The sequence below is a fragment of the Salarias fasciatus genome, chromosome 13, assembly GCF_902148845.1.
Source record: "Salarias fasciatus chromosome 13, fSalaFa1.1, whole genome shotgun sequence".
Taxonomy (NCBI): Eukaryota; Metazoa; Chordata; class Actinopteri; order Blenniiformes; family Blenniidae; genus Salarias; species Salarias fasciatus.
This window is the reverse complement of record NC_043757.1, coordinates 25,017,717-25,044,670: the sequence shown is the minus strand read 5'-3', so window position 1 is coordinate 25,044,670 and position 26,954 is coordinate 25,017,717. Positions and strand designations below refer to the sequence as shown.

The 26,954-nt window shown below is 44.4% G+C and overlaps 1 protein-coding gene across 1 annotated transcript in view; it reads right to left on the bottom strand.

Annotated features, from left to right (window-relative positions):
• The window catches only part of LOC115399520 (stromal membrane-associated protein 1-like), a 90,397-nt gene that overhangs the window by 12,785 nt on the left and 50,658 nt on the right, over positions 1-26,954 (bottom strand). The window contains exons 7-8 of the mRNA XM_030106941.1: positions 19,964-20,024; positions 5,924-6,036 (exon numbers count right to left, since the gene is read on the bottom strand). Of these exons, the coding sequence (XP_029962801.1) occupies positions 5,924-6,036; positions 19,964-20,024 (174 nt within the window). The remainder of the gene's footprint in view (positions 1-5,923; positions 6,037-19,963; positions 20,025-26,954) is intronic.

Genomic DNA, 26,954 nt, shown 5'->3' with positions numbered 1-26,954 from the left:
GATAGAGCTCAGTGACAACCAGGCTGAGAACCATGTGTACTCTTTTTTAGATTTATCTCATCCTGCAAAACTGGAGACAATGAATGGATATGTTTTGGGGTTTTTTTTTCCAGATGGCTTTTTTTGGAGGAAAAAAAATAATTTGCCTTCAAATGAAGCAGAACAGGTCCTGTTAGAGCATGTGGGAGGATTTGGGGGTAATTGTGCTAATGATCACCTCCCATGATTGCACACACACATGAACAGGGGGCGTTCATCTGAAGGTAAAGAGGAGTTCAGTTCACACCTACATATCCAGAGAGCGGCATCTTGCTGTTGTAGCTCATTTTTATTTTGTTCACAATCAGCTTCTGCTTCTAATAAAATGTTCTATACGAAAATGCAAAAACAATTAACTCCAGACATTAGCACTAAGGCTGAAAAAGACGCTTGGTACCACTTTTGATAAATATATCATTCTACAGTGGATTTTCTGAGGTAACGTTTGCTTCAGACAGAAAGCTAAAGTGGATTTCACTAACCTGGACAAAAAAAAAAATTAAGCTTATATTTCAGTGAAATGAGCACCAGATTCTCCGTGAAAAAAGGGTGTTCCGCCACAGCTCACATGGACTGAGTGCGAATCGATGATTCTGTTGAAGGAGTCGACAGCAGCTTTGCAAAGTTCAAAGGTAGGATATCTGTGAGATGGCTGAGAGAAGCCGTTGCTCTTATTGAACTCGCAAAAGTATATTTCGATACCATTTAGTCTACAGGCAGCAATTAGAAGCCATCACCACCTGAAATTACAGATCTGCGAGGAAGTCAAAGAACAGAAACTTCTTCTCTGCTTCTTTCATACTCCCACCGCCCATCCCATCCCTTTGAGTTTTTTTTTCTTTGAGTAAAAAACCTATTTTACAAGTGCACTTTCCTCACTTAGGAAGGCCAAATGAGAGAGCGAGAGACACAGAGAGAGAGAGAGAGAGAGAGAGAGAGAGAGAGAGAGAGAGAGAGAGAGGGTTGAAAGCTGGGGATAACACAAATCCTCACCCTCCTACAAGGCTGTAATCGCATTTTTATAATTGACGTATGCGCAGATAGGCGAGCATTCCCTGATGCCAGTTAATAGCTGCCCGAATCAGCGGGCTGCCGGCTTCCTCTTTCTTCACGCACCCAGCTAATCACAGCTATAAAGCAATATCCGCCTGCTGAATCCCAAATTCGGGGCCCTGTATATGAATGTGTGAGTCTGTAAGAGGCGAGGGATGTGTACTGACTGCCAAAGCTACACGTACGGCAGGAATGTCGCTCGAAATGGCTGATTCACGGGTGGGGAGGGCGACGAGCACCTTCACTGAATGTTCTATCGGGAGAATGAACCTGCTCACAGAATCGGTTCAGAACTGTGTCTACAAATGATTTGAATGGTTTCCTCTTCATCCATCCATCCATGGGAGTAAACTGCATTGCATTTTGGGTGTCTGACAGGACAGTGGTGCCCCGAGGCACAGAAAATGCATCGGCTCCATGTAAACAGGGGAAAATGAAACTTTCTGAAAACGCTCAGATTCCATGAATACATGAGAAACACTGCTACGTTACGCACCAGTAAATATCAGTGTACTCCCATTGTTCGTGTTTACAGGATATTGTTGTCTGCAGCATGTGTGTGGCTTCATGACAGAAACACAAAACAGCGCCCTCCAGCGGCCCAGAATGTAACTACACCTCTCTCTGTGACTCTGCTGTTGCCGGACTGTTTTTAACGTCGGTTTCAAGATTTTGAAATGCAAACGCAAGACTTTTCTGATACAGGAATGCAAAAAATGACTTGTTTACACTTGAAATCTTGTCATGTAAAGAGAAAACATGTAGTAGTGTGAGTCTTCATAAAACTGCAGATGTATCTGAGTTAAAGACAAAGTCAGAACATCTCGCTTCCAATGACTTCAAACGCGACACGAACATGACTCTGCAGGATTTGGGTGAATAATATTCAAAGGAGGGCCAAAAAAAAAAAAAGAAGAAGAAGAAGAATAACGCCTGAGAGTTTCATCCTCTGAATGGAGAACGGTGGCAGAAACAAAGCGCACTGTCTGACATTCAAATAATACAGTCAGGAAGACAGACAGCGCTGCCAGAGGCGGAGGGCCACGTGACAGCTGCCTGCCTGCTGCCTGCTTTAAATCACACGCAGTGGAGTCGGGATTGCGTAACAGTCCGGGCCATTAACAGACACTCCGGCACTGCTGCAGCGATAATCACTCGTAATCTGATCACTTATCTGCTCCAGTCCACACCCCTGCTAATACTCACTCCCTGGATGGACCCATGAAAACTGAAGGAAAAATAAATAACCAACTGATTTATAACCAGTCGAAACCCAAAAGACAGTAAGTTGTGACGTTAATGGCCCTGACGGCGCCATCGCCGCGGCACCTGGCGGGGAAGTAATTGGTAGTTAGTGCAGAATCAGAGCTTGTTTGTCCGTTGTTGGAAGAAAGAAAGAGAAAAAAAACAGGCACGCAGCAGATCTAATTTATTTTGATATGAGTCGATGCGAGCTGGCCAGACGACTGGTTCACTTCCTGGTTCAGTGCAGACGGCGACGGGTGATGAGGTGAAACAGATGTATCACGTTTCTTCCATGTTGTTGAGCGCGGCTGCTTGTTGGGCTCGTGAGACTGCGGGTTGTGGATCTGAGCGATGCTCGACGACGGCTGACGCTCAGAGGAGCAAGTGTTTCCATTGTTTCAACGTTGGCAGCACAGACGACCAGAATGCAGCTTGTCTGAGAAAATTAAACTGCAAAGTGCTTCTGGGAAATCTAGTTTCACCTGAAAAAAGGAGGTGTACCCTGGATGGATGAGCGGACGGACGGACGGATGGATGGATGGATGACTGGATGGATGGGTGGAAGGGGGGACAGACGGATGGATCAATGGATGAATAAGCGGAATGATGGACGGATGAACGAATGGACAACTGCAATGATTGATGGACTGATGAACTGATGGATGGATAACCGGATTGATGGACGGACGAATGGACGAATGAATAATCGGATGGATGGATGGGTGGGTGGACAGACAGAGTGATGGATAATCGGATTGATGGGCGGAGGATGGAGGGATGGATGGCTGGGTAGATGGAAGGATGGATGAGTAGATGGATAGATGGGTGGACGGACGGATGAACCGACAACTAATGAGATTGATGGATGGACAGATGGACGGACGAACGGATAACAACATTAGTGGGATGTATTCTGCTCCCATTCAAAACTTCTTGAAGACTCCGACTCCTCGATTAGAGTGTTTTTTTTTTGTTTTTCTTTTTGTACCAAACAGAGGGCAGGACATCATGTGGAGTCACCAAACGGACACCGGCAGCCTCCTCCAGCTCTGGCTCTAAAGCCGCCTGCTCTGATCTTCCTGGGATCTCTGCTAATAGCAGCAGCAGCATGTAAACACCAGGATACTGCTGGCTCTGTGTCGCCTGCACTCTGCCTGCTGGTCTGGATCCTGATCATGTGTACATGCCTGCTCTGTAGATTTTATCTCTCTCTGCTGTTTGCCGCCCGCCTCCTTTCACTGCTTTGTTCCGGTAGCCTTGCAGCCCCTGTAACTAAACCCCACTTCAGCTCACCAATTTGGACTTGTGGGTCCCTCTCCGGTGGCTTTAAATAAACACTGATGGGTGAGGCCCGCACTCAGGTAACAAAAGATGCTGCACAAGCAGCAGGGTGAAGGCCATCCAGGCACAGCATGTAGCGGAAGATTTCTGAGGGATGAATCGCAAGGGGAGGGCAGTGCTGGAGGTACAGACTGTAAAGAAATAAATTACTGTGGAAAAAAAAAAATGAAAAGTGAGCTGCCAAAGAGAAGAGAACTGAAGGGAGTCATGCAGTGGGAACATCGGAGCTTCAAACAGAGAGAAAAGAAAAGCTAGACAAGCCAGCAATCCATGAAAACCTGGCAGAAAGAGTAAAACTCACAAACTTCTTGAAGCCCTCCAACACAGAAAGCAACGGCATCTTTTAGCTGCAGTGAAGCTTCAGCACTATTACACCGTGCGCGTCAGAGCCTGACTTCTATAAACCAAAGACCGCAGTGCAAGTTACCGCGAGTTCAAATGCTGAGACTCACTGACACCGTGACCAAAATCATGAAGCGTTTCTCAGAGAACAGGTCAACGGAAAGACTGATTTCATCGAGAGGTCAATGAAATCCCGCCACAAAGGAAACATCTACTGTCTGTGAAAACCTTAACCAACACCCCCGAAGAGGAATCGCATCATTTTTGATTTAAAAAAAAAAAGAAGCAAAATTCAAGAAGAACCTGGAGCGATAATAAATGTCACACGTGTGCAGCTAAATGAAACGACTTCTGCCGGCGACTTAATTTAATGTGCAAGTGTGTGATCTCTGGCGTTCCCGAGGAGGCCCTCAGCGGACTGAGGAGGGGAATCTCGGGGTAATGGATCTATGGAAATGAGGCGGAGCCAGCGGCGGAGGAGGAAGTCGCAGTGGAGGTGAGCGAGAAGGTGAGAGCACCGAGCCGGCGGGAGGAGCGAGCGGCCGCAGCAGGGCGGGGTTGTTCCTCAGCCAGGGTCGCTGATTGGTCGGATCCCATGGGGCTTCGGTTACGAGTGTGTGTGAGTGTGTGTGTGTGTGTGTGGGGTCCAGTGCAGTTCTGCCAGTCACCAGGCAGCACTGAGCTTCACCACTGCGTCTTCTCACTGCGTGTCGACGCTCCAGTAAATATATGTATGGCGGGGTCCGTGCGTTCCCGCCTCAGTTCACAAGTCCTCATTTCCAGCTTGATCTGGAGGTCGGAGGTCAAGCTGGAGGAAACCCCGACTGCATCCTAAACTACCTCCCAAATGTTTAATTCAAGCGGCCTCGCTCGCCCCGTCGAGACGAGTCGCTGAAGGAGAGAGAGGGACGGAGGGAGGAAAAATGAGGACAAATATCTGGCAAATAAAGTCAAACGCGGCCTCACATCCACCTCTCCTCCAGGCTCTCTCTCTGTTCTCATTCCGAGGAAAACTCTGCTCGCCTTTTCCTCTTTACCCAGAAAATGAAAGGGGTCCAATATGGCTGTAAACACCAGACACAGCCTATCTCTACTTCCTTTTATTCATTTTTTTTTTACTCTGCTCGGCTTTAACTATCTTCTGTACCTTGGAAAACTGTAAAAACCGTCTCGTAAACACATTTCAGTGATGAGATTCTGCTCCACCGCTGTGGTGACGTCCAACCGGCACATTTACATTCAGATCCAACAAATGAAGACATTTTTGATTGATTGAGAAGGAATAAAGACATCTGATTGGCTGCAGACAGTCACACATCGTGGGAGTCAAAGCTGGATGCGAACGAAAATACTGTGAAAAGCAAGGAATGTTTTTCATTTTCACCTCAAAATATCGAGCATAAAGAAGATCTCCTTTGGAGAAACACTCCTAAAGGTTTTTCACACACACAAAAAAAAATGACTTTCACTCTTCCTGATGTATCCAGACAATGGATCCTGAATGGGAGGCTGAAGCAGAGAAATCCCCTGATGCATTCTGGGAATGTAAGTTGGCTCTCCTTGATCCCCTCCGCTGCCGGCTGCTCTCTTCATTGTGGGGCTTCAGACGAGCACATGCTCCGCTTTGAAGGACATCGGCCACATTAATTCAATAAGAGCCAGAGTGTGACAGCCCGCTTTGATATGATCCTCCGAGAGTGTGTGTGTCACCACCAACAGGAGAGGCAGAGTGTTTGTGTGTATGTGTGTGTAGATGTGTGTGTGTGTGGGTGTGTGTGTGTGTGTTGTCATCAGGGGAGTCTCTGCAGACTCCCTGTGTTGCTGGCTGCCTGTGGTGATAAGCAGCTGATGAAAGCCAGAGAGGGTGTGTGTGTGTGTGTGTGTGTGTGTGTGTGTGTACTACCTGAGCCTGCTGTGTGTTGCTGGAGGAGGGGAGGGGGTTGGAGACCATCGGTCCGAAGATGTCCAGCTCGCTGGCTGATCCGCCGCCCTTGCCGCCGCCGCCCTCTGGAGCATCTGGAGGAAGACGGAACGTTTCAGACGGTTTTTAACATTTTAATATCTACAGACGGAACCGTCCTCAGTCAGAGTGGAGCTCCAGCAGGTGGACGGCAGTACGCGTGGTTTTGGAGTCCTTCACAGGAAAAAAAAAACCTCAAAACAGCAGATCTGTGTGGGTTGAATTTGTTCTTTCTCAAAATAAAACGTTCCTAGAAAGTGTGAATCTTTGCTTTGTGTTTGTCAAACTTACAGAGAACATCCTGCACCTCTCCCCACATCTATTGATCTCACTTCTGTGGTTCCTGTTGACGCCTGAAGCGTTTCATCTTGATTTACCTTCCTGTTCCGCAGTCACATCTACTGCTGGCTGTCAGCTCTCTCTTTTCACTGGAGAAACCCGCCGTTCAGGATTGTTACGATCCACGACCACGACGGACGACTGAAGTTGATGTTTTTCACTGTTCCTGTTGACCTTTTCCGTCCTGAACTATATTTGTCTCATCATTTTCAGTGGACTTGTGAAAGGACTTCATGAAATTACAGCTAAAGGTCTGCTACAGAAATAATCCACTGCCAACACTTTCTTTCCCATTTTCTACAACATTTCTGATTCATTGGCCCAAATCCAATCCGCAACGCAAAACGACACTTCAACATGGAAAATCCCAACATTTCCTAAAATAGGGATGAAATCAGGGTTTTTGTTGATTCCTGTCGAAGCATCTCCGCAAAAAATATGTAAAAATAGTGTCGTAAAAACCTTTAAACTAAAACTCTGAAGTTCTTGTTTGTTGTGTATGTGTAGGATCTATAATGAAAATGTCTGTATTTTCACAAAAAACAACAATTGCTACAGAAACAGACTATAATCTCCATAGAAAGTTAATTTTAATGAAACTTTCTGGAGCAAAATACAGTGAAAAGTCAAAAAAAAAAAAAGAGGAGTAAGAACCTCCCCCAGACTGCGTGGCTTTGAGGCTAATGCTAGCTAGCTAGCTCTGGCGGCGGCATCACTGACGTCTCAGCTTGACTCTCAGTGTTGGAAGGCTTTCAATGATTAATCTTTTAAAATTGCCATTAATCACAGAATTAGGGCCAGGCCAACTGACTTCATTAGAAAAGAAACAGCAGAGAAAAGTCACTTTACTGTCATTGAGATGTCGTCGTTTTTTTCATCCCTGTGCAGGTCATTTGAATTATGATGATTAGATTCTTCATTTGAAGACTTAAAATGTAAAAAAAAGAAGAAATAAATCCTACTGTGACTGTCTATGTTTTGGACTGAAAGAGAAAACGGGGCCGGCCTTCCCTTGAGCATCTCATCTTTAAAATGTCGATGGTTCAGTTCCACAGCTGAGAGTTTTCTGAGGAGAAACTGCTCCACTCAAGTTAAAAGATTCAGATAAAGACCTTTGTGATCATTAAATTGGTGATTTTGTGTGTTGACTACAAGCTCACAAATGATGTGATTAATCACGACTGTGGTCAGAGCTGTGATTAATACATTTTTACAAAAAAAAAAATAATGGAGTGTCTGAAAGCCATGACTGCAAACATCCAAAGACCAAAAAAAAAAAAAAAAGCAGTCTGAACTTTTCTTTATTAGATTAAGGATTATAAAAAAGCATGAACAATATGATACCAACATTAACAATGGTGACTCCAGGGACGCTTTGCAGCACTGCTGTTCTGAGTGAACACACACGTCTACCAACACACGCATACTGAACTACTTCCTGAGGGCTTTTCTTGATTGTTTATTTATCCAATGTTCAGTTTCATTTCTGAATCTGAAGTGAAACTAGAAAAAATTTGCAGTTCCTGAAGAAACTGCAAGTGTGAATGCTGAGCTGAAAATGTTAAACTGTAATGCAGAAAAACTGAATAAGAAATGGTGAAAAACCCTGAAATAAAGTTGAAAAAGGTTGAAAAAGTTTGAAAACTCTGCAAAAAGTCGAAAAAGGTTGAAAAAGGTTGAAAACGCTGCAAAAAGTTGAAAAAGGTTCAAAACACTGCAAAAAGTTGAAAAAGGTTGAAAATACTGCAAAAAGTTGAAAAAGTTTGAAAAATGTTGAAAACACTCCAAAAGGTTAAAAAAGGTTGAATGAGGTTGAAAAATGTTGAAAACACTGCAAAAAGTTGAAAAAAGGTGAAAAATGTTGAATAAAGTGGAAAAATGTTGAAAACACTGCAAAAAGTGGAAAAAGGTTGAAAAAGATTGAAAAAGTTGAAAAACACTGCATAAAGTTGAAAAGGGTTGAAAAAGTTTGAACACACTGTAAAAAAGTTAAAAATTGTTGAAAAAGTTTAAAAACGTTTGAAAAAACTGCAAAAAGTTGAAAAAGTTTGAAAAAGTTTGAAAACACTGTAAAAAGTTGAAAATGTTGAAAAAGGTTGAAAACACTGCAAAAGGTTGGAAAACGTTGAATGAGGTTGAAAAATGTTGAAAACACTGCAAAAAGTTGAAAAAGTTGGAAAAGGTAGAAAATGTTAAAAAAGACTGCAAAAAGTTGAAAAAGGTTGAAAAAATTAAACTCACTTGAAGAAACTGAAACATTTTCAAAAACTGAAAAATTGACAATGGAGGAGAGAACAGTAAACAGCAGTGGAGTCAGTGTCAGAGTAACAGAGGATCAATAGAGCTCCAGTCTTAATGGAAAAATCCAGACTAATCAAGTAGCAGCAGCACAACAGGTGTGTCTGTTGCTATGGAGACCAGCTGCACAGCAGCCATGACAGTGAATCAGCACTTTTTAATGGAGTGCGCATGGTTGAAGAAATGGCGTTTCTCAGGGACCGAAAGGCAAAATTGAAAAAGATTTTCACACAGTCAGATTCAGAAGCCTTTCATGAATGTAATGGTGCAGGAATCATGTCTGTAGGATCATCCATTCAGCCATGGCGATTGTGCGAACACGAGTGAAGTTTTGCATTCAGTCGTCTCGAAAATGCCTTGGAGCGGATGGGAGAAAATTCTGCACTCTCCTCAAATAAATGCCCCTGGAGAGAGAACCGTTTGAGATAAAGACAAAGTGACTCAATTGTACGGGTCACAAGAAAAATTCCTACGTTTTGAGGGGTTATTGTGCAGATTGAGCCAGAAATGTGGCCGTACGGACGAGAAAATAATTTTTTTTTTGGTTAAAATTCAGAGCTTCCCCCACTCTAACTGTCACTCTCCCACTCTAGCTTTTCCAATACACACCCATTGTAAACTCCAAAAAAGGCTGAAATTCTCTCCTTACTTGAAGCCTCACAGTTTAAATTTGGTAGAAGATCTTGAAATGATATTACATACCTGAATAGAGGATAAAAATGCCTACGTTTTAAACGTAAAATGACATGTCAATGTGAAAGTATGACAAAGTTATAATGGTTCAAAGTTGAAGGAGTTGAACTGTCAGTTGAAGGGTTTTCCCATCCACTTCAATGTTAAAAATGATTTCAAAAAGTTGAAATATTTCAAAAAGTTGAACAAAGTTGAAAAAGTTTAAAAAGGTTGAAGAAAGGGTTTAAAAAGTTGAATATTTTAAAAGTTGAATGGTTAAAATCGGTTAAGATTTGAAGAAGTTATAAGGTTCCAAAGTTTGAAAAAATCTCCATCCGTTAACATGGGGCAAAAAGTTGCACAAAAGTTGAAATATTTCAAAAAGTTTAAAAGATATAAAAAAGTTAGAACATAGCCGGAATGTCCTTAAAAAGCTGCACAATTTGATATATGAATGGTTCAAATCGGACAAAATTTGTAGGAGGAGAAGCGTGCCAAAAAATGGGGGAAGAATACAGAAGAATAATAAAGTTTTGGAATGTAAAGGTGTGAATGCCTTCAGCATTCACACAATGAATTGGAGCGGCTGTGTGAAAAGGGAGGCATGTCTGTTGCTTTAATAAACAGATGCAGGGGCATCTGAAAACAGCGAGAGCGAAAACACTGGGAAATATTCACTCTGACCTTTACATACATAAGCAAGAGTAATTATGAGATTTATATACTCCCACAGGCTTTCAAATGCGCTCCTCACGACCCAATTTACAATTACCATGCTTTTTAATGGGAATATTGTTAAGACAATTTTAATGACGGCCCTTCTTCAGTGGCTGGCTTCACCATGAAAATCCCTTCATTTCATGCTTCTCCTCTTGTCCTTGTATTAGCACTTACCAATTAATTATCAGTAATTGCAAATATTTATGACATTCTGTCAGAAAGCTGATTCGGTTTTAGATTTCTTTCGTATTAAAGTTTAGTTTTATCAACCATGGGATTCTGTGATAATGTGAAAAGCAATCTTAAAAAGCAGAAAAGCTTTTTTTCAAATGCTTAACACAGATTTACAAAGGACAGTGTGGAACGTATGACCGCATTAAGGGAGGCCATCGCTCGCCCTTCTCTAACCTCATGTTGTAGAACGACTTTCAAAAGCATCGAGTGTACTGAAGAGGCGGGAACTTAACAGCAACATCTCTATGAAAAAAAAATACATAAACAGCATTTTTAACACAACTTCCAGTTATTTAGTTATTACTTCCAGTGGTGTAGCACAAGTTCCACTTCTTTTCCAGTCAGCGCTGCGTACACCTACTTCCAAATCCCCCATGATGCACCACTCAGCAGCATCTCTGAGTCAGATTGCCTATTTTTTACCCGAGGATGAAGAAGCCCTGACCCACACCGCTCTGCCTCTGATTACAGGGCTCGGTGTATTCACTGATTTGACTGGTTAGTGTGTGTTTACCGTGCAGCGTGACGACTGGCGAGCCAATCAGAATCAGAGGAAGACGGGTCATGATCAGGGTCATGATTAATTGAGAAATTATACTGAAATTATGTGACATTAAGAAAATATGGAGGGATTAAATACAGTTGTCTTATAAACCAGTTTCTGAACAACTGTGTTTCTGGACTGCTTTAAAAGAAGGCACCCACATCTCCACTGATTATATCCACAGGAGCTTTTACTAAAAGCATTATTTCAGCGTTGCTATCCATTATGACATTATTTCAGTGATTCTATCCATTTGCAGCAGCCTAAAGAAAAACAACCAGCATATCATTCCGCCTACTCTGAATTTGGAAAAATAATGTTCTTCAGGTGTTGCTCAAAGTCAAACTCATATCCAACCGAATCTTTATGGAGCTCACGCTGAAAAAGATAAACCGGTCTCCAGACTTTTCCCATGAAGAACCGTCAAACACTGTAACCCCCCCTACACCCCCCGACACTGAACCCTAAAGCTGGGTCAGCACAGTCTGACGGGTCACAATCTTCTGGCAGGCACCAAACCTAAATTCATTCAACCATGGCTATAGAGGCCTTTGGCTTCAATGGAAAATAGTCTTCTCCGTACCATTTCCACACAGACGAGAGCCCAGAGATCCACCTGGCAGGTGGAAACAAAATCATTTCCATCCGTGGCACGGAAGAAAGGAAAACGGCCCCTCGCCATCGGCCCGATACAAGCAGAACTTCACAGTTGGAAAGTTAAAGCAGTCAGGCAGGTAATGTTCCCCTTCAAAAAGCACAAACCCACCCAACCACGGCTTCACTGACTTCATACCTGAATACAGATACGCCTCGCCAAAAACCAGCCTCACAGAGTCGACAGTTCTAAATTTTTCCAAAGAGACCAAAGAAGCTGAAACGTTGAGTGAAGATAGGTGAAGAAAGAGGCTGAGTCTAATTCCCCAGTAAAGAATCCTTATTTCAGCAATCTGACTGTTTGTTCAGACACTGTTTCCAGGTTTTCCAGGTAAGGTGAAGCACTGAGATTTTCCTTCAGGACCGCCCCGCTCAAAACACAAGCTTTTACCAAAATCCCTCCACAAGCAAACTTTACATCTGAGCCCAAACAGTCGCTCCTAGCAGCTCTTGTGACGCCTCATGCTCGGTCATACAGCTGTTTGCTGGTAGAAACACAGGCAGTGATCCCGTGGCGGGTTTCTTCTGCTGAAGTTAAAGTGAGAGGACGTTCAGAACTCAGTGGTTACTGAGTAACTGGAGCATTAGCCTCCGCTGAGCGCCATGCCTCTCAGCGCTATAGGTCACTCCGCTCTGCAGCTTCACGAGGTTTCCGCCCTGCTGTGGTTCCAATTCCATCACTTACAGTTGATGGTGGGAAATGTCAGGCGGGAATACTGTGAACTCCCTGGAATGACCCGACGGCCCACGAGGTGCCGGAGACACACTGCCGGGCTTCATCTGTGGCAAAGAAACCTCCTTCATCTCGTGGGAAACCCCTAAGGTAGTCAAAATGACTTCTGAGGCTCCAGGAAACGTCCTGTTATTCTACATTTCAGAGGCTTCTCACTGTGTCCGTCACCGGAACATTTTGGCAACCTGAGGTAAAGTTGGTAACCAGTTCATGAAGGGATTTAATTCTGTATTATATGAAATTCTGCTGGATGTTTTAAGCTATAGCAATAATGGAAATACTGCGTGCCGACAGAGTCGTTCCCATGGTGCTGAAGGAGAAGCTGTCAGGACACACTGTGTGCTGCACTCTGCGCTGTCACGAGAGCGACACACACACACACACACACACACACACACACACACACACACACATAAACAAAGAGACTGATGGAGAAGCAGGAGAGCGTGAGGTGAATCGGTGTGAGAGAAGAAATAAACCGGGGGGTGGATGGGAGGGGACCGGCAGAGCGGGCGAACAAGTGCGCAGCAGAGGTCATTTATATAACCGCTGTGATGAAACATCCATAATTTAGCCCTTTTAAAGTGTGAACAAGACTGAGCTCTTTTAGCCAGACAGTGGGGAACAAGGAAAAGCGTTTACCGCTGCGAGGCCTTGAAGACCACTCCACATTCTTTTAAGACACTTACCATAACTGATTTTCGAAGAATTACTTTGACTGCCACGTCTTCCATCCAAAATATTTGACCCACTGATCTTTGCCCTCCATCCGTCGTGTTTTTCCTCCTCTCCATTTATGAGCCCGGATTTTATTCAGACTGGTAAATTGCTCTATAAGCCCCTATTTATAGGAAGAGGAGGAATAAAATACCCCACTGAAAGAATGAAGTCTATTGTGATGATAGGTTTGGGGGCTGAGGAGACAGAGAGGTGAGTCACACCGTCCCATATTGAAAGCAGAAGAGTGGATTTAGCGAGCGTCAGTTTCCTCCTACCAGCCTAATCCTGCCCTCTCTCCAAAAACTCATTCACCCATTGCCATGGAAATGAGCAGGAGAGGAAGAATAGGGCCCCACCATCCTCCCCGTCGCTGCCGTGTCGGGCAGTGCGCCCACCGTCCCTTTTCATGGGATGGCGACGCTTCTTGAGAACGCTCTCCGCTTCACCATAGAAACACACCAGCGCTGGTCCAGGCAGGCCAGCGGATGTGTTGTATAATCACCCGGGAACCTTTCGCTCGCACAGCAACTTCATTCAGCAGTCTGGATGGTTTCCGGGACCTGGCGAACGCCACGAGAGGTGGAACATTCCAGATCGTCTGAATCAGGAGTTCACGTCAAAGTGTTGCAGGTTTGTGAGTCACAGGAATTTCTGCCACTTTATTTGATGAGAAAAGGACAAACCGTTCAGATATGCAGGTGTTGTGACTTTGCACTGCAGATACGAAATAATAATCTTTGCAGTTTGTCAAATTCAGCTCGATTCAAGCGGAATATGTTCGTGCTGTATACCCCATCACCCAGAACATTATGACCACCTGGCAAACGCTGAGGAAAAACTCTGTCGGTGGGCTGTGACACGTGGCACCGAGACGTTCGGTGTTTTTCTATCACACGACTTAAAGTCCACAGACGTGTGGCCATCACAGTTTGAACTGCAACACAAAATTTAATATTTATTCCTGAGATCTGATTAGTTTCCTCTATTGGTGAGGTGAAAAATCACCAGTTCATCAGAAGTCTTCCGTTTATTGACAACATAGAGGATGAAGTTGATATATGAGAGGATATAAATGGCTCTGAAGAGAGATCACAACATTTCTGTCTGAGTTGTGACGCTCTTCCTTTGCTGAGGTGAGAAATGTGATTTTCAAATCGAAGAACTTTGTCAAATAAAAGAAATCTGAAGTGATTAATTGTTGTTTCAAAATTTCATGAACACAGCAAGATTATATACTATTAGGGTTATTTCAGGGTGAGTTCATTATTATTATAATTATCTACAATGGTGGGTCTGATCAGAGGTTTGCAGGCCTCTGATATAGTATATTGACACTGAATGGCAGCTTCACATCTAAACACAGCTATAAGAGAAAAGAAATGGAACTAGGCACACTAAAAACACTACCCACACAAATAAAACGTACCTTGGTGCATGTAAAGGTGAGATTTGCTCACATGTGAGAGAGCTCTGAAGCCCAGAGTTGCTTGTGAGGCAGCAGATTATTTATCACTCAGACACATGCGAAAACATTTTGGGATTTTGTGTCTCCGTTGGTCAAAGTTCTGTCTGCAATCTTTCTTTCCTGCCAGTGGGTTTCAGGCTTTGAAGCCCTGATATAAAGCCACAAACCTTGAGATATGTAAATCCACAACACTCCTTTCCCTCCAACAGACAAGTCACAACCAGGGCATGAAATGAAGTCAGCCCCGCTCCCCTGTGAGCAACTCTGGGAGTCCGGAAAAAGATCCCAGTTGGCGACTGCAACCATTAACGGCTGGCAGAACGAGTCATTATAGAGAAGGAAGAGTGGAAAATGGACATGAAACGGCTCACTGCTGGTGCAGTATGTTTGCTTACAAGAGATAAAGGAAGTAAGATAGCGCCTCATAGGGCGTCTCATGAATGAGCGCCGATATGGATTGGTTAACTGAAAGGGGAGTCATTTATATGCTGATTTTTGTGTTCGGCAACAAAATTTCCAAACATTATTACAGGATTCATGGTGACTATAATGCAAAACAAGCCAGCACTTTCACAGTGTTACATGTTGAATTATGTGATAAACAGAGTGGGAGTCAAAGCAGGGATCACTCTGTGTTGGGTAACACAAAGTGAGCACTAATACCTTTCTGAGTGACACTCAATGAGACGAGAACAATACTTGAAAATGCCGAGAAGCCAGCGTGAGTGGCTCAAAAGTAATTGCATTCTTCGGCACTGTGTGTAGTCTGTGGTGGACCCTCTAAAAGTGTGAACCCACCTGTGATTTACATCCTCACACAGCAGGGGACATTTTCAAATAACACTCTGACCGGATTGATGGATATGAAGAGTTGAAGAGTTGAAGAGTCTGACCTCTTCCGTTCAGAAGTCTTGGAGACGAGAATTCCTCAGAATCTTGGAAACCCCAGTGGGATATTCTGATCCATGTCGACATGATCGTATGACATGTTTTCTGGAGATTTGTCAGCCGCACACTCGGGAGATCGGTTTGCTGCCAAACCACCTACAAGAGACCTTTTTTTTTGTTCAAAGCTGGATTTGGATCTGGTGACTCGGGAGGCTAGGGAGGCAACCCAAGTCAGCTAAACGCTCTGGCCCACTTCCAACCTGCCCGCTACACCCTCCCACTCTGCCACAACTCTGTGGAGTATTGACATCACACTGACAGCTGTCTATGTCCTGTAAATGATTTTTTTTCGACTGTTTATTACACCACTTTTGGTAAACCTGTTCCCCCAGGGCTCTGCATCTTGGCATCTGAAGATGCTTCTGTGCACAGCTGTGAAATGGTGTTTTCTGATTTACTGGAACTTTTCTGACAGCTCCAACCCATTTGGTCAGTCACCTTTGACTCCTCTCATCATTCTGTTGCCAATCACAGGAACTCTTTATACTTTTTCAAACCGTAAGTGAGCGGGAGATCAGCAACAGTCAAACCAGGTCGTCTGGCAATAATGACTACAGCACAGAAAACACACTTTTCCTGCAGTCCATCGATCTCCCGGAACAGGAACAGCATCGCCCCGTTTAGGTAAAGGAAGGGAATCTAATGTGGTCAAAGCACAAACGGCAGCACTGAATGTGCGGCTAATTGATAAGACGAAGGTCAATTCAGGTCAGTTTTGTCTCTATTTGAGAATAATGATGGTGGATCCACAGTGTTCATGTTGCTCACTCTTTTGATTATTAGAACCAAGAAAGTGAACATTTACTACATCATCATCTGCATAAGTGGAGACACAGTCCAAAGAAGGGTGAATGTTTACATCGTGCTGTTTTCTGAATGCATGTGTGGTTGTAATTTAAAAATAACAGCGCCTACTAGTGGTGTGACAAATAAACTACAGCATCTCTGACGGGTCTGTATGTGGACATCCTTTTGAAAGAGATGCCCATTCAGTCGCTCGTCATTGTGTGAACAGCTAATAGCAGGAATACAGATTAATCACCACGTTTTTTATCTTCTCCTACATCTGGAATGGTGTCTTCAGCTATGAATGCACCTGAATTCATCCTGACCTCGACTTTTAGGAAATATGAATAATCATGATGCTCTTTAGTCAAATCTTCAAGTTATATTAAATCATCTGGGCCAAATGCAAACTTTATATTTATGGACGTGTAGTGTAATAATTCACAGGAAGGTTAACGTATTGGAGGAAGCCATCAGTAAAAGAGGAAGAATTGACTGATGATCGCTGTAAAAATGCAACTCTAAAGGATCTCTAGTATTTTCTTTTTTAATTTCAGTCCCTCGTGAAAAGAATTAACCAGAACAGGCTGAGAAAGAGATGGCTGGACAGCTGGAACGTGAGGTTACCAAAGGAATGGAGGACTAGACGGAGGAAGGAGGGGGATGGGCTGAAGCCATCCTGCCACGTATTTGACTTATTGATTATGTGTGAAATCTCATCCACTCGGCGCGGCTGTGAGGTGTGTAGCGCCGGTTATTTATAGCGGGGCGTCCACTCTCACCCTTCAGCGCAGCAGACAGGAATTTCTGATCAATGCCACGTCTACCAGCTCCGTTATCCTGTCAGCGCGGCTCGATCCGCCGTGATACGGCTGCGTATCGGGGAAACACCGGGCCGGTTCCACGTTACAAATTTATGGAGGAGAGGACCGCGCTGCGTCTTCTGCATCATCGCTGTTCGGGATTAAGGTCAATAAACGTGGAGCGGAGCGTCCCGGCGATTAACGGGCCAAGACACATGCCGCGCACTCCAAATGTCACAGGTTTGGATCCAGCTTGTGACCTTTTTTGAATGTCATATCCTCGGCGCTCTCAATCTTTTAGCCGTGTTTGTCAATAAAGCGAAAATTCCATTAAAATGCAAAGGGGCAGGAGACAGAGGCGGCGTGATGAGCTCTCTCATGAACTCATATCCAAGAATTTGCTGGTCTGCATGTGTGTTATTACCGGCTGTGGTGTCACCTTCAGACGTCCTCAGAATCTAATCGTGTCGTTTAAAACCAATGAGGAAGTAGAGAGAACTCGCAGTGTGTGATTGTTACAAAGGCAAAATGCTGAGATAGAGTAAACATGAGCAACAGCAAGTCACTGATTATGTGTTGAGGGGCTTATTCAAGTGTAATTTACACACCGCCCACTTCATTATGTTCTACTACTTCATGGCTAATTCCACACGGCAGAACCTCAGCGTGTCGTTGACTGTCGAGGCGGTGAAGACGAGACGCTGAAGCTCAAACTCAGCATGAGAATGAAGAAGAACGGTCACTGAAATGACTTTGAACATGGTGTGATTGAGAGAGAAAGAGAGACAGAGAGGGGGGGGGGGAACAGGAACTAAAACAACAACAGTCTGCAGAGGACCAAGCTTGAATCTGATGAAGACCTCACTGTGTCCCTGCTGCCGATTCAAAACAAGAAACTGGGACATCAATCCCATCAGAACTGGACCAGAGGACGTCTGAGGAGCCTCCGTTTCTGCTGCCAAACTCAAAACTTTGTGTAAAAACCATGAAAGCTTGAATCCAAGTATCAGGAGAGTGTGATTGAAACTCCAGCCTTGGTATTGTTGTCGATCATGTCCCTCACTGGCAACAACTGAAAAGGAGCTGATACGATGACTTTTGAAACATCTGTTGAGTGTTCTATGTTCATTTACCAACAATGCATTGGTTTGAGCAAATCGTTCAGTCCTGCTGTTACTTTTATTTTAGACATTAGCTCAGATTTTTAGGAATTTGGTCGGCACCGTGGTAAACGTATCCCATTTCCTTGGGACAGAGCAATTTTTACAACGTGGCCGTGACACAGCTGACAAGCTAGCAGCACTTCAGAAAGTTATACATTATTCAGCGTCATCTCGTGCACCGTCTCTCTGTCTCCTGTGTTTTTGTGCATCATTTCATAGTCAAAAGCTGGTATTTAAAACAGGAATGGACTCTGTCCTGCCTGAGAGCGAGCTGGACGAGGAGCCACAGCTTTGCCGTTTAAAGGTAAATGGGATTGAAACCAGCGGGCCGTGTCGCAGCAGCGATTTGCAAACAAAGCCGAATCGCAGGTGTGACATTTGTTTGGATCGGTGAAACATGCCAAATTAAAAGCGAGGGACTCTCACGCTGCAAACTGCTGCTTGAAGAGGCACAAGGACCGTTTCAGAATGGAGGAACAGAAATTAAGAGACATTTTCGGATCGGTTCTGATCTCAGGTGTTCCTGTCATCCTCTTTGTACCTCTTCGACACCTCTGATCGTCCAGTCTGGTCTGGAAAGTGGTTACTTGGTTCCATGTGGCGTCTCCTTCAAGCGCTCTTTTTCCACCACGTATCGTTTAACCAGGACGACGCCTGCTCTCTTTCTGTCGACTCAGCGACATTTAATGTCCTCGTTCATCCGTTTTCACGTTAAATCCTGAAGCGTTAAACTCAACAAAATGCACTGAGCTCGATTGTTTTCCTCCTGAAATCCCCCTCTGACTCTGCAGCGACGCAGTTTCCACATCGCCTTCATTCAGTCTGGTTTTTACGCCTCTGCTCTCGGCTTTGAAAAGGAACTAAATCAGTAACAAAAGTTATTTCAATCTTCCAAAATATTTCGGGAAATTAGTGCATGCTGACACAGCTGCAGCTGTCCGAAATGCCCTCGTCACTCTCCGATCAGCCAATCAGCAGCTTCGGTGGAGGTGAAGGAAGAGCAGAAACAGCCACGGTCAAGAGAGTCACACTGAAAAATTTTCATTTGCCATGATCAGCACAAACCTGTGCCGGTATATGCAGATGTAAATCAATATCTTTATTGTGTTATGAGAAGACGGGATCACAGGAGAGAGACTCCATCTATTTTACTCATAGACTGTTTTAATCAAGATGCCAGCAGGCCAAAATGAATCACAGTTAATTGGAGTGTTGGTCGAAAGCATACGGCATGACAGCAACAGTACGGCTGTTTCCATGGGATGTGGATGGATGGATGGATGGATGGATGGATGGATGGAGGAAGCACCGCGGTGATCCTGCCAGGAACGTGTGTTTGTCTGAAAGACTACACCACTCATGTCTAAGAGCACGCGGTCCGGACAGTGGAACAGTGGACGGCTCAGCATCTCCGTGGTCTCCATGGATACGTGGATCCATATAAACCTCGTATCGCCAGAGACCACGCATTCTAAATACAACTTGCTTTTTCACTTGCTGAGATGACTTCAGAGTAATTTTCCATGAAGTTATAGCACATGCTGATTGATAAATATAATATGATAAACTGCTGGAAAAATGTGAACAATCTTCAGAGAAATGGAGGATGGACGATGTATTACCAGTCAGATAAAGTAGATAAAGTCATCAGGATGCAGCCAAAGGTCTCTGTACTTGACTCAAATGAAGCCAGACGGCATTAAACTGCTCTCATGATATTACCAGACACTGCTTAACTGGCAATTATTACAATATCAATCCAGGGCGTTATTACATCACCCAATAAAACCGCTTTTATCTGCATATCTGACGCATCAGGCAGACATTTAAACGCAGTCTGACAAGCGGTGATATCGCCCGGGGGGGGGATTACGCTGGATGGAAGGAGGGTCCTTGCGTCTTACCCAGGCCCAGCAGGTCCACGGCGGGTTCGGGGCTTCTCTTGGGACTGGGTCTGCACTCAGACTGTTGAGGAAGGAGAGAGAAAAAAATAAAGTTACACTGACGTCCACTGAGGTTTTTTTTAGCCTCAATATAAAGTATAAACTGTATTAGTATCTGTTATGACCAATCATCCGGAGCCATTTATCGGACAGCACCGCTCCAGACCAGTCTCCGAGAATCAGCGCTGGTGTTCCTCAGCTCAAGCTTGAAGCCAGAGATACTGTGGATGTTAACAGTTTCAGGCTGCTAATTCATTGATCTCTTGAGTGGGTCAGAGGGCAACCTGTAGTGGAGGAAATCCATCGATTCATTCATCTGGTTTCCAAATGAAAGTCTCTCTTAAGAGGCTGATCAGGGGGGCTTCAATCCTGCCAACGAACGCCGACATCTTGATTTGTGTGCTAAATTCCAAGCCTGGTTTCACGAGACGTCAAGAAAGATATTATAAATTGACTGGAGGAGTAACGAACATGATGGCTTTTACCAGCTGATCCACAGCCTCTCTGTGATTAATGGCTAGCAGACAAACACAGCTACCGTGAGACAACGCCAACATTCACTGGCTGTGACTATAAATAACAAACGTCGAGGCCAACAGTTGCCGGAACATAAAAACTCTGACAACCAACTGGTTTGTCAGGAAATAAATAGCAATACTGTGCTTCAGATGCAGGTTTGAGGGAGTTCCCAAACTCAAGATCAACAGCTAAACACCACATTAACTGGATGTTAACCAAATTTATAGTCTGCCACCAAGCAATCTTGAAATATACAGTAGAACAACAGCTATAGTTTGTCTCAGTATTGATGATTAATTGATATTTGCTTCTTGCAAACCACATAAAAATCAGTGCATATGTATTGTTCAGTTGTATCTGTTCCCGATGTGGAGCAAAGCGAACAGATTTAATCTGAACGTGGATGAGAAGCTGCAGAAAGCTGGCGTGTTCGGTGGCGATAAAGTGGAAGAGAGGCTGGACGAGACGGGAGAGCGAGCAGCGGAGGACGGGAACAGATAGAGACGGAGCGAAAGTGGAGGAAAACAACGCAGTGATGGAGAGGAGAGGCTATAAACGGCGAACACGTGGACCAGGAGGGATCTACAACGCCGGTAACAAACCCAATTTCCCCCCAACAAAAGATCGATGGACCACATTAGATTCAATGTCGTTCCAATCCAAGGCAATGAAAACAATTACCGCGTCCACGCCTAATCAAGAAGGCATCGACTGTGAAGCCGCGATGTGTGTTGGGACTGCAGCAAAGTTTGAACAGCGGAGACGCCAAGCGCCGCAGGAAGGTCGTTTGTGTCGGTCTGTGCTCTGCATTCCTATTGACCAGCAGAGCAGGGCGGCCGCACACACACTCCCTGTCTGGATCTATTGGAAGCCATTTTGTGAAGAAGAAGTTGGCGCCATATAGAAACAGGGTGGTTGTTTAAGAGTAGATCACACACATTCACTAATGTACCAGAACCTTAAAGTTCTGCTCCACCTGTTCTAATGACTGAAAAATAGGTGAGTCAGCAATAAATTCATTTATGTTACAAGAGATCACTGATATACTTAAAGTCACCACATGACGCTCAGTCATTCCTCAAAACACTGCATGGAATCTTCACTAATAGCTCAAGACTGGGATTGTTTGGTAGCTTTACTAATTCTGGCTTCCTGTCTTGATGAACCGGCCACACGCGGCGTAAAACACTGCTGTCAAATGTTTCATACTAGAGCTGGATGTTGGAGTGAGAAAACGTCTCTCTGCGGCGGCGTTTTCTTTATGAGTTTGCAAAAATGTGATTACTTTACACTGCCTTGCTTTTGTTATTTGCATAAATCACAATGCATCAGATCAGTGATTCCAATATTGGGCTCAGGCTTCGAGCCTTTCCTGCTCGGCGGTTATTGGAATTTGATTTACACATGTTACAAAAAACTGACACATGTTATAGAACCAGCACCAGAAGCCTCTGATATCTTTTATTTTGAAGGGGCGTCTTTAGCTTTTCTTAGAGACGCTTTTATAGTTTGTCTTCAGTCTTTTATTCCTTGAAGAATCACATACGGCACAGTGCTGTTCTTCATCGTTTGTGTATCTGCCGTCGTACCGAGGCAGTGGAATGGTTTCAGTATTTACTCTGTTGATTTCTCACATTACTTCCTTTATTGTGACAGTTAATTCAACTTTATTTGAAGGTATTTTTCTGATATATAACACCAGACACGCTCATTTGTATAAGTGGAAAACCTGTAAAACATACTGCGAAGACGCATTCAGTCAGTTTATCAAACAGAGCAGCTTTAAATAACGAGCTGAGCGGATATCGCTGCAGCAGTAATGCTCCCGCTCTGCATTCCACAATTTAGAATTAATGGACGAGCTGGAGGTTCATTTCTCGCCTATTCTGATGCACAAACATGGGAGTCCTGAGCTTTACCATCAAATATCAACTGATTATCATGCTCCTCTTCGTGAAGTCAATATCCCTCTTCCACTCCTTTAAATCTATTAGGGGAATTTGCGAAGTCAGACTGACGAAGGCACGGCCGTCCATCGGATTTAAGACGTTTCAGACCATGGACAGTGATGCCAAATCGAGATTACATAGCTCCTCAACGCTGCATCCCACACAGCTGCTGCAAAACAGAGAAGAAAGAGAGAGGGGAGGGAAAAAAAAAACCCTCTTAAATGTCACTGTGGATGAAAAGCTTCAATTCCCTGCCGTACGTTCTGAGGGATTTAGAACGACACGCTGCCAAAAATGGTGTCGAGACACTGACGGACGAGTTGGGTTTTCCTGCCCACAATCCGGTTCTGGGCGGACGGACATCCCCGGTAATTAGTTATCTGAGGCGACGCCGAGGGACCGGGCTGTCGGACGACCGGCGACAGACTGTGATTGGCTGTCAGGGTCAGTCATGTTTGCAGAAGACAGGGCGTGGAATCGAGACGGAGGCCGGCGATCGATAAGGAAGCCCCCCCCACCCCCCCCAACAGGTGAACAGAGTCCTCTCCCTCCGAGTCTGAACGAAAAGCTGTGAGCAAACCGAACCGTCCGACGACGGCTGTCAAATCAGATCACTGTCAAATCAACGGCAGACAAAGCCGCCGTCTGACAGCTGTCACGCCCAACGCCGTCTGAGCGGGGGCACAAACCGCTGCCGACTTCCTCCCCGGCGCTCTCGGCAGAACGAGCCAAGTGACAGCGAGGCGCAGCCGAACGTCTGCCCTCTTCCAGCGTGGGAAGGTCTGTTTGCATCGGGCCCAACCGAGAGAGTCTTTCTTACCACAACAAATATCGACAAAATTTAAAAACAAAAAAAAAAAAGGCCAACGATCACGGAATGCAGACACCATGAAGAGCGAGACGACTGAGGAAGATCAATCCTGCCAAGACGCTGGTTTGGACCTCTGGTGTGAAGAAAGGAGACAATGTGACGTCCAGTGTTGCCAGGAGAAACTACCGGATTCAGGGTTTCCACTTCGGACAGAAGCACGTTAGTTACTGTACAGATGTAGAGCGGTTAGCTTCAGCAGGGTCCAAACCTGCTGTCTTCATTAAAAAGCATCTTTCTTTTTTTCCTGCACATGATAAGCGGCTCATTAATCTTGAGCAAACGTGAACATTATCCTGTTTCCTCAGCAGCTTGATGCACGAGCAGCGCTAAATCAACCTTATCCTACCTCCATCAGGCCAGACGGCTGACTCCAGATTTGTAGTTTATCAGGGTTGTTTTGTTGCTGTTTATCTTCCATGAATCTCATCGAAGTTTAACTTTTGGGAAACAAATGTGAGCACTTTTTCTGTTTAAAGAAGGAAGTGTTGACACGACAAGGTCTCGAGGGAAATGCATGTTTTTGTGTTTCCACTTCTGGAGAGTTTTGCACTTACGTGGCAAAATTTAGTAAACAATGTAGAAAATCTTAAAAATGACGTAGTCAGCATGCAGGGCCGCGGGTTGGGGCTGTTGGTTGCTTTTGTAATGAAAACCACGCACTATATATATTAACAATAACGAGTACACGGCTGTTTCTATGGACAGATGACCAAGTTGGATAGTTATTACGTTCACTTTCAACTCTAAAACTAAAAAGTTCAGTGGCTCTGAGCACTGCTGTAAACAAACCTTCAAAACGCTACCAGAGTTTTACATTTCACCTGAGAACATCATGTGAACGAGGCCAAAGGAAAGAACTCAAGCTAATACAATCAGTTCCAGTCGTTCAGTTGTCTGGTGCAGGTGTGGCTGTTTATGAAAAGTGAATCAAACATTTTTCACCCGTTCAAGGTGTAATACCATGTGGTTCCTCATTTCTTGAATAGCATCCTTTGTCTTTAGCTTGTTAAATTATGAGATAATTCACAACCAGTTTAACTATAATAAAGGCTGATACGTGGCATTATTGAGCCCTATTATTCTCCAGTACTCAAGCGGTTGTGTGATAATTGAATAACTTGAGAGTTACATCTCCAGGTGAAGCTGAATGTGGGAAAAAAATTCAAGTTTCTGATGTTACAAGAGTGATATGATACGATTGCGAGGTATTTATTAAACACTCTTGCAGCCAGCATTAGGAGTAAATATCAGGGGACTCATGAGGCAACACATTAATCAAGACAGGAAAGTGCGCTGCCAGAAATGATAACAGCGCACATAAATATTTATTAGGCGAATGAAACCGGACCTGGAATCCCCCAGGTACCCGTCGCATCCAAATTACATCGAAGCATGAAATAGTAGCATTATAAAAAGTGCAGAATGTGATGATGAGCGGCAGTTTGAAAGCAGGCAGCAGCTTGTGCGTCTGGCTTTTATGCCTCGCCGTGCAGTTTATGCTGAGCGGACGGAGCGGGGCCGACAGCTAAAAGGCAAAACAGCGGATGGAACATGCCATGACATTTAGGGTTGTTGTTTTTTTTTTGTTTCTTTTAACTCCCGACCACTTCTGGCACAAGCAGAACACCAGGTCAAACAGCGAGGAAGACGGAATAGAAAAACGCTGCTTTCCAGGCAGCCTAGAAAGCGATAAAATGAAGAAATAAGGTCCTTGTAATGATGAAATCTGCAGGAATTGTCCATCAGCAGCCGATTTCAGCAGTGATTTCAGCAGATCCCTGGAATAAATACAGAGTAAAATAGAAATATTACCAAATCTGTCATCATCTCCTCAGATAATTGTACAAAATATTAGATTTTGAAGCCAAAAAAGTAATGCTGGCATCAGCGCCAGTGCATCACTGTGATGAAGCCAATGATTCTCTGAAGAGGGTCCAGAGTTGTTTTCCAACATTTTTTATCTGCTGCTGATTTAAAAACACAAACTTCACACGAGGTGGACCAAAACCTCAATCAGCAACTTTTCTGAAATGGACAAAAAAAAAAGACCCCATTCTCTTAATCGAACCCCGGCTCTCCACTGCGATTTAAGTGCAAGGCAGCAAACGGAGCGGCTCCAAACTGGCATTTCTGAAACTACTTAACCCATGAGCATGCAGTTATCAGCAGAAAACTCCTTCAGAAGACCGTCCAAGGGTAAGTGTGGAGATGACGCCGATGCATCCGACCCTGGACATGAAAGGACCAGAGAGCTTGCACAGGTATGGTCTCGACTGGGGAGTCTCCCACTGAGGAAACCAACTGCCAATCCACTCATTTTGAGGGACGAAGGGCGACGTGACGGAGGTTTAGAGTGAAGCTAGCTGTCGTTCTGAATGAGGCCCGGTCAGAACCCCGCAACCCCGGTCAGTCTGGAAGACATTCTTAGACGGCATTCTTCTACTGTCTTAGAAAAGCAGACGACCGAACACACAAAGGCAAAAGAGGAGCGCCACTGTTCAGTCCCGATGAGCAGTGGAAATAATCTCCAAAGCAGTAATTATGCAAATATTTAGAGCACTGACCCTTCAAAACCACCAGTTTTTGCTATTCAAAGGAATAAATACTCTGACACGCTGACTTTAGAAGAGAGTCCTTCAAAACTCTTTTCTAATCCCCTTAAAGTTTTCTCATGCTCGAGGAGACTGAACTCTTGATTGACTTTAATTTTTTAGCACAACTTCTGAACAGAAAGCTGAAAGCTGTCACTACAATAGGAACACTTGATTTATTTTTTTTTTATTTTCAGAAGTGTCTCTTTATGTCTTCGACTTGATTTGTCCCTGTCAGCAGAGTAAAGGAGAAAGTTCTTGAGACTTGGTGCACAGATCTGGCGGAGTCTGTTTTTGTCTGTTGTCTTCTGAAACCTTGCTGAGACGTGAGATGTGCCTGTGAATGTTAAAAGTGAACTGTTTTACGCTGCAGTGAGACGACAAAGGCATCATGTGTGACTGTGCTCTTTCATTCCTGTTCACGCAGAAGATGCAACTTTTGGAAAATGCTCTGATTTCTGAAAAATTTCCAAATCGAAAATGCAAAAAAAAACTGAGACCATCCCTTCAGTTGCTGCTTTAACTTGGACCAGAAAAACCCAGCGAGGCCGACCTATACATGCCCGATGGGAAAAGACTCTACACGACAACGAACGCTGCCAACCTCTGCGCTCGTTCAACATTTATACACTCGGGGTCAGCGACTCATCGGGACGCCGCTCAACAGCCTGACTCAACATGTCCTCCTCGGCGTGCACGAAGCAAACGGCTCCACCTCAGAGAAGAGTGAAACAAACAACACCAAGAGGGAGGCGGAAAGCAAACAGTGTGGAAAGAGACCAGGGCTGCAAATTGGTGAGGGGGGAAAGGGGGGGGGGGGGGGCGAGGGGAAAAAAACACCGAGGAGGAACCCAGGAGGGACGGCGGGAAATAGAGGACGGAAACCTGAGGGAGGCAGAAAACACGGGGCTGTTCACAGCAGAGCTGACAGCGAGCTGGAGATTGGGAGATTTGGGAGGGAACGGTGCTTCCAGGAGACGCGGCTTTGAATCTAAAGTACTTTTATTTACCTGTCAAATGTT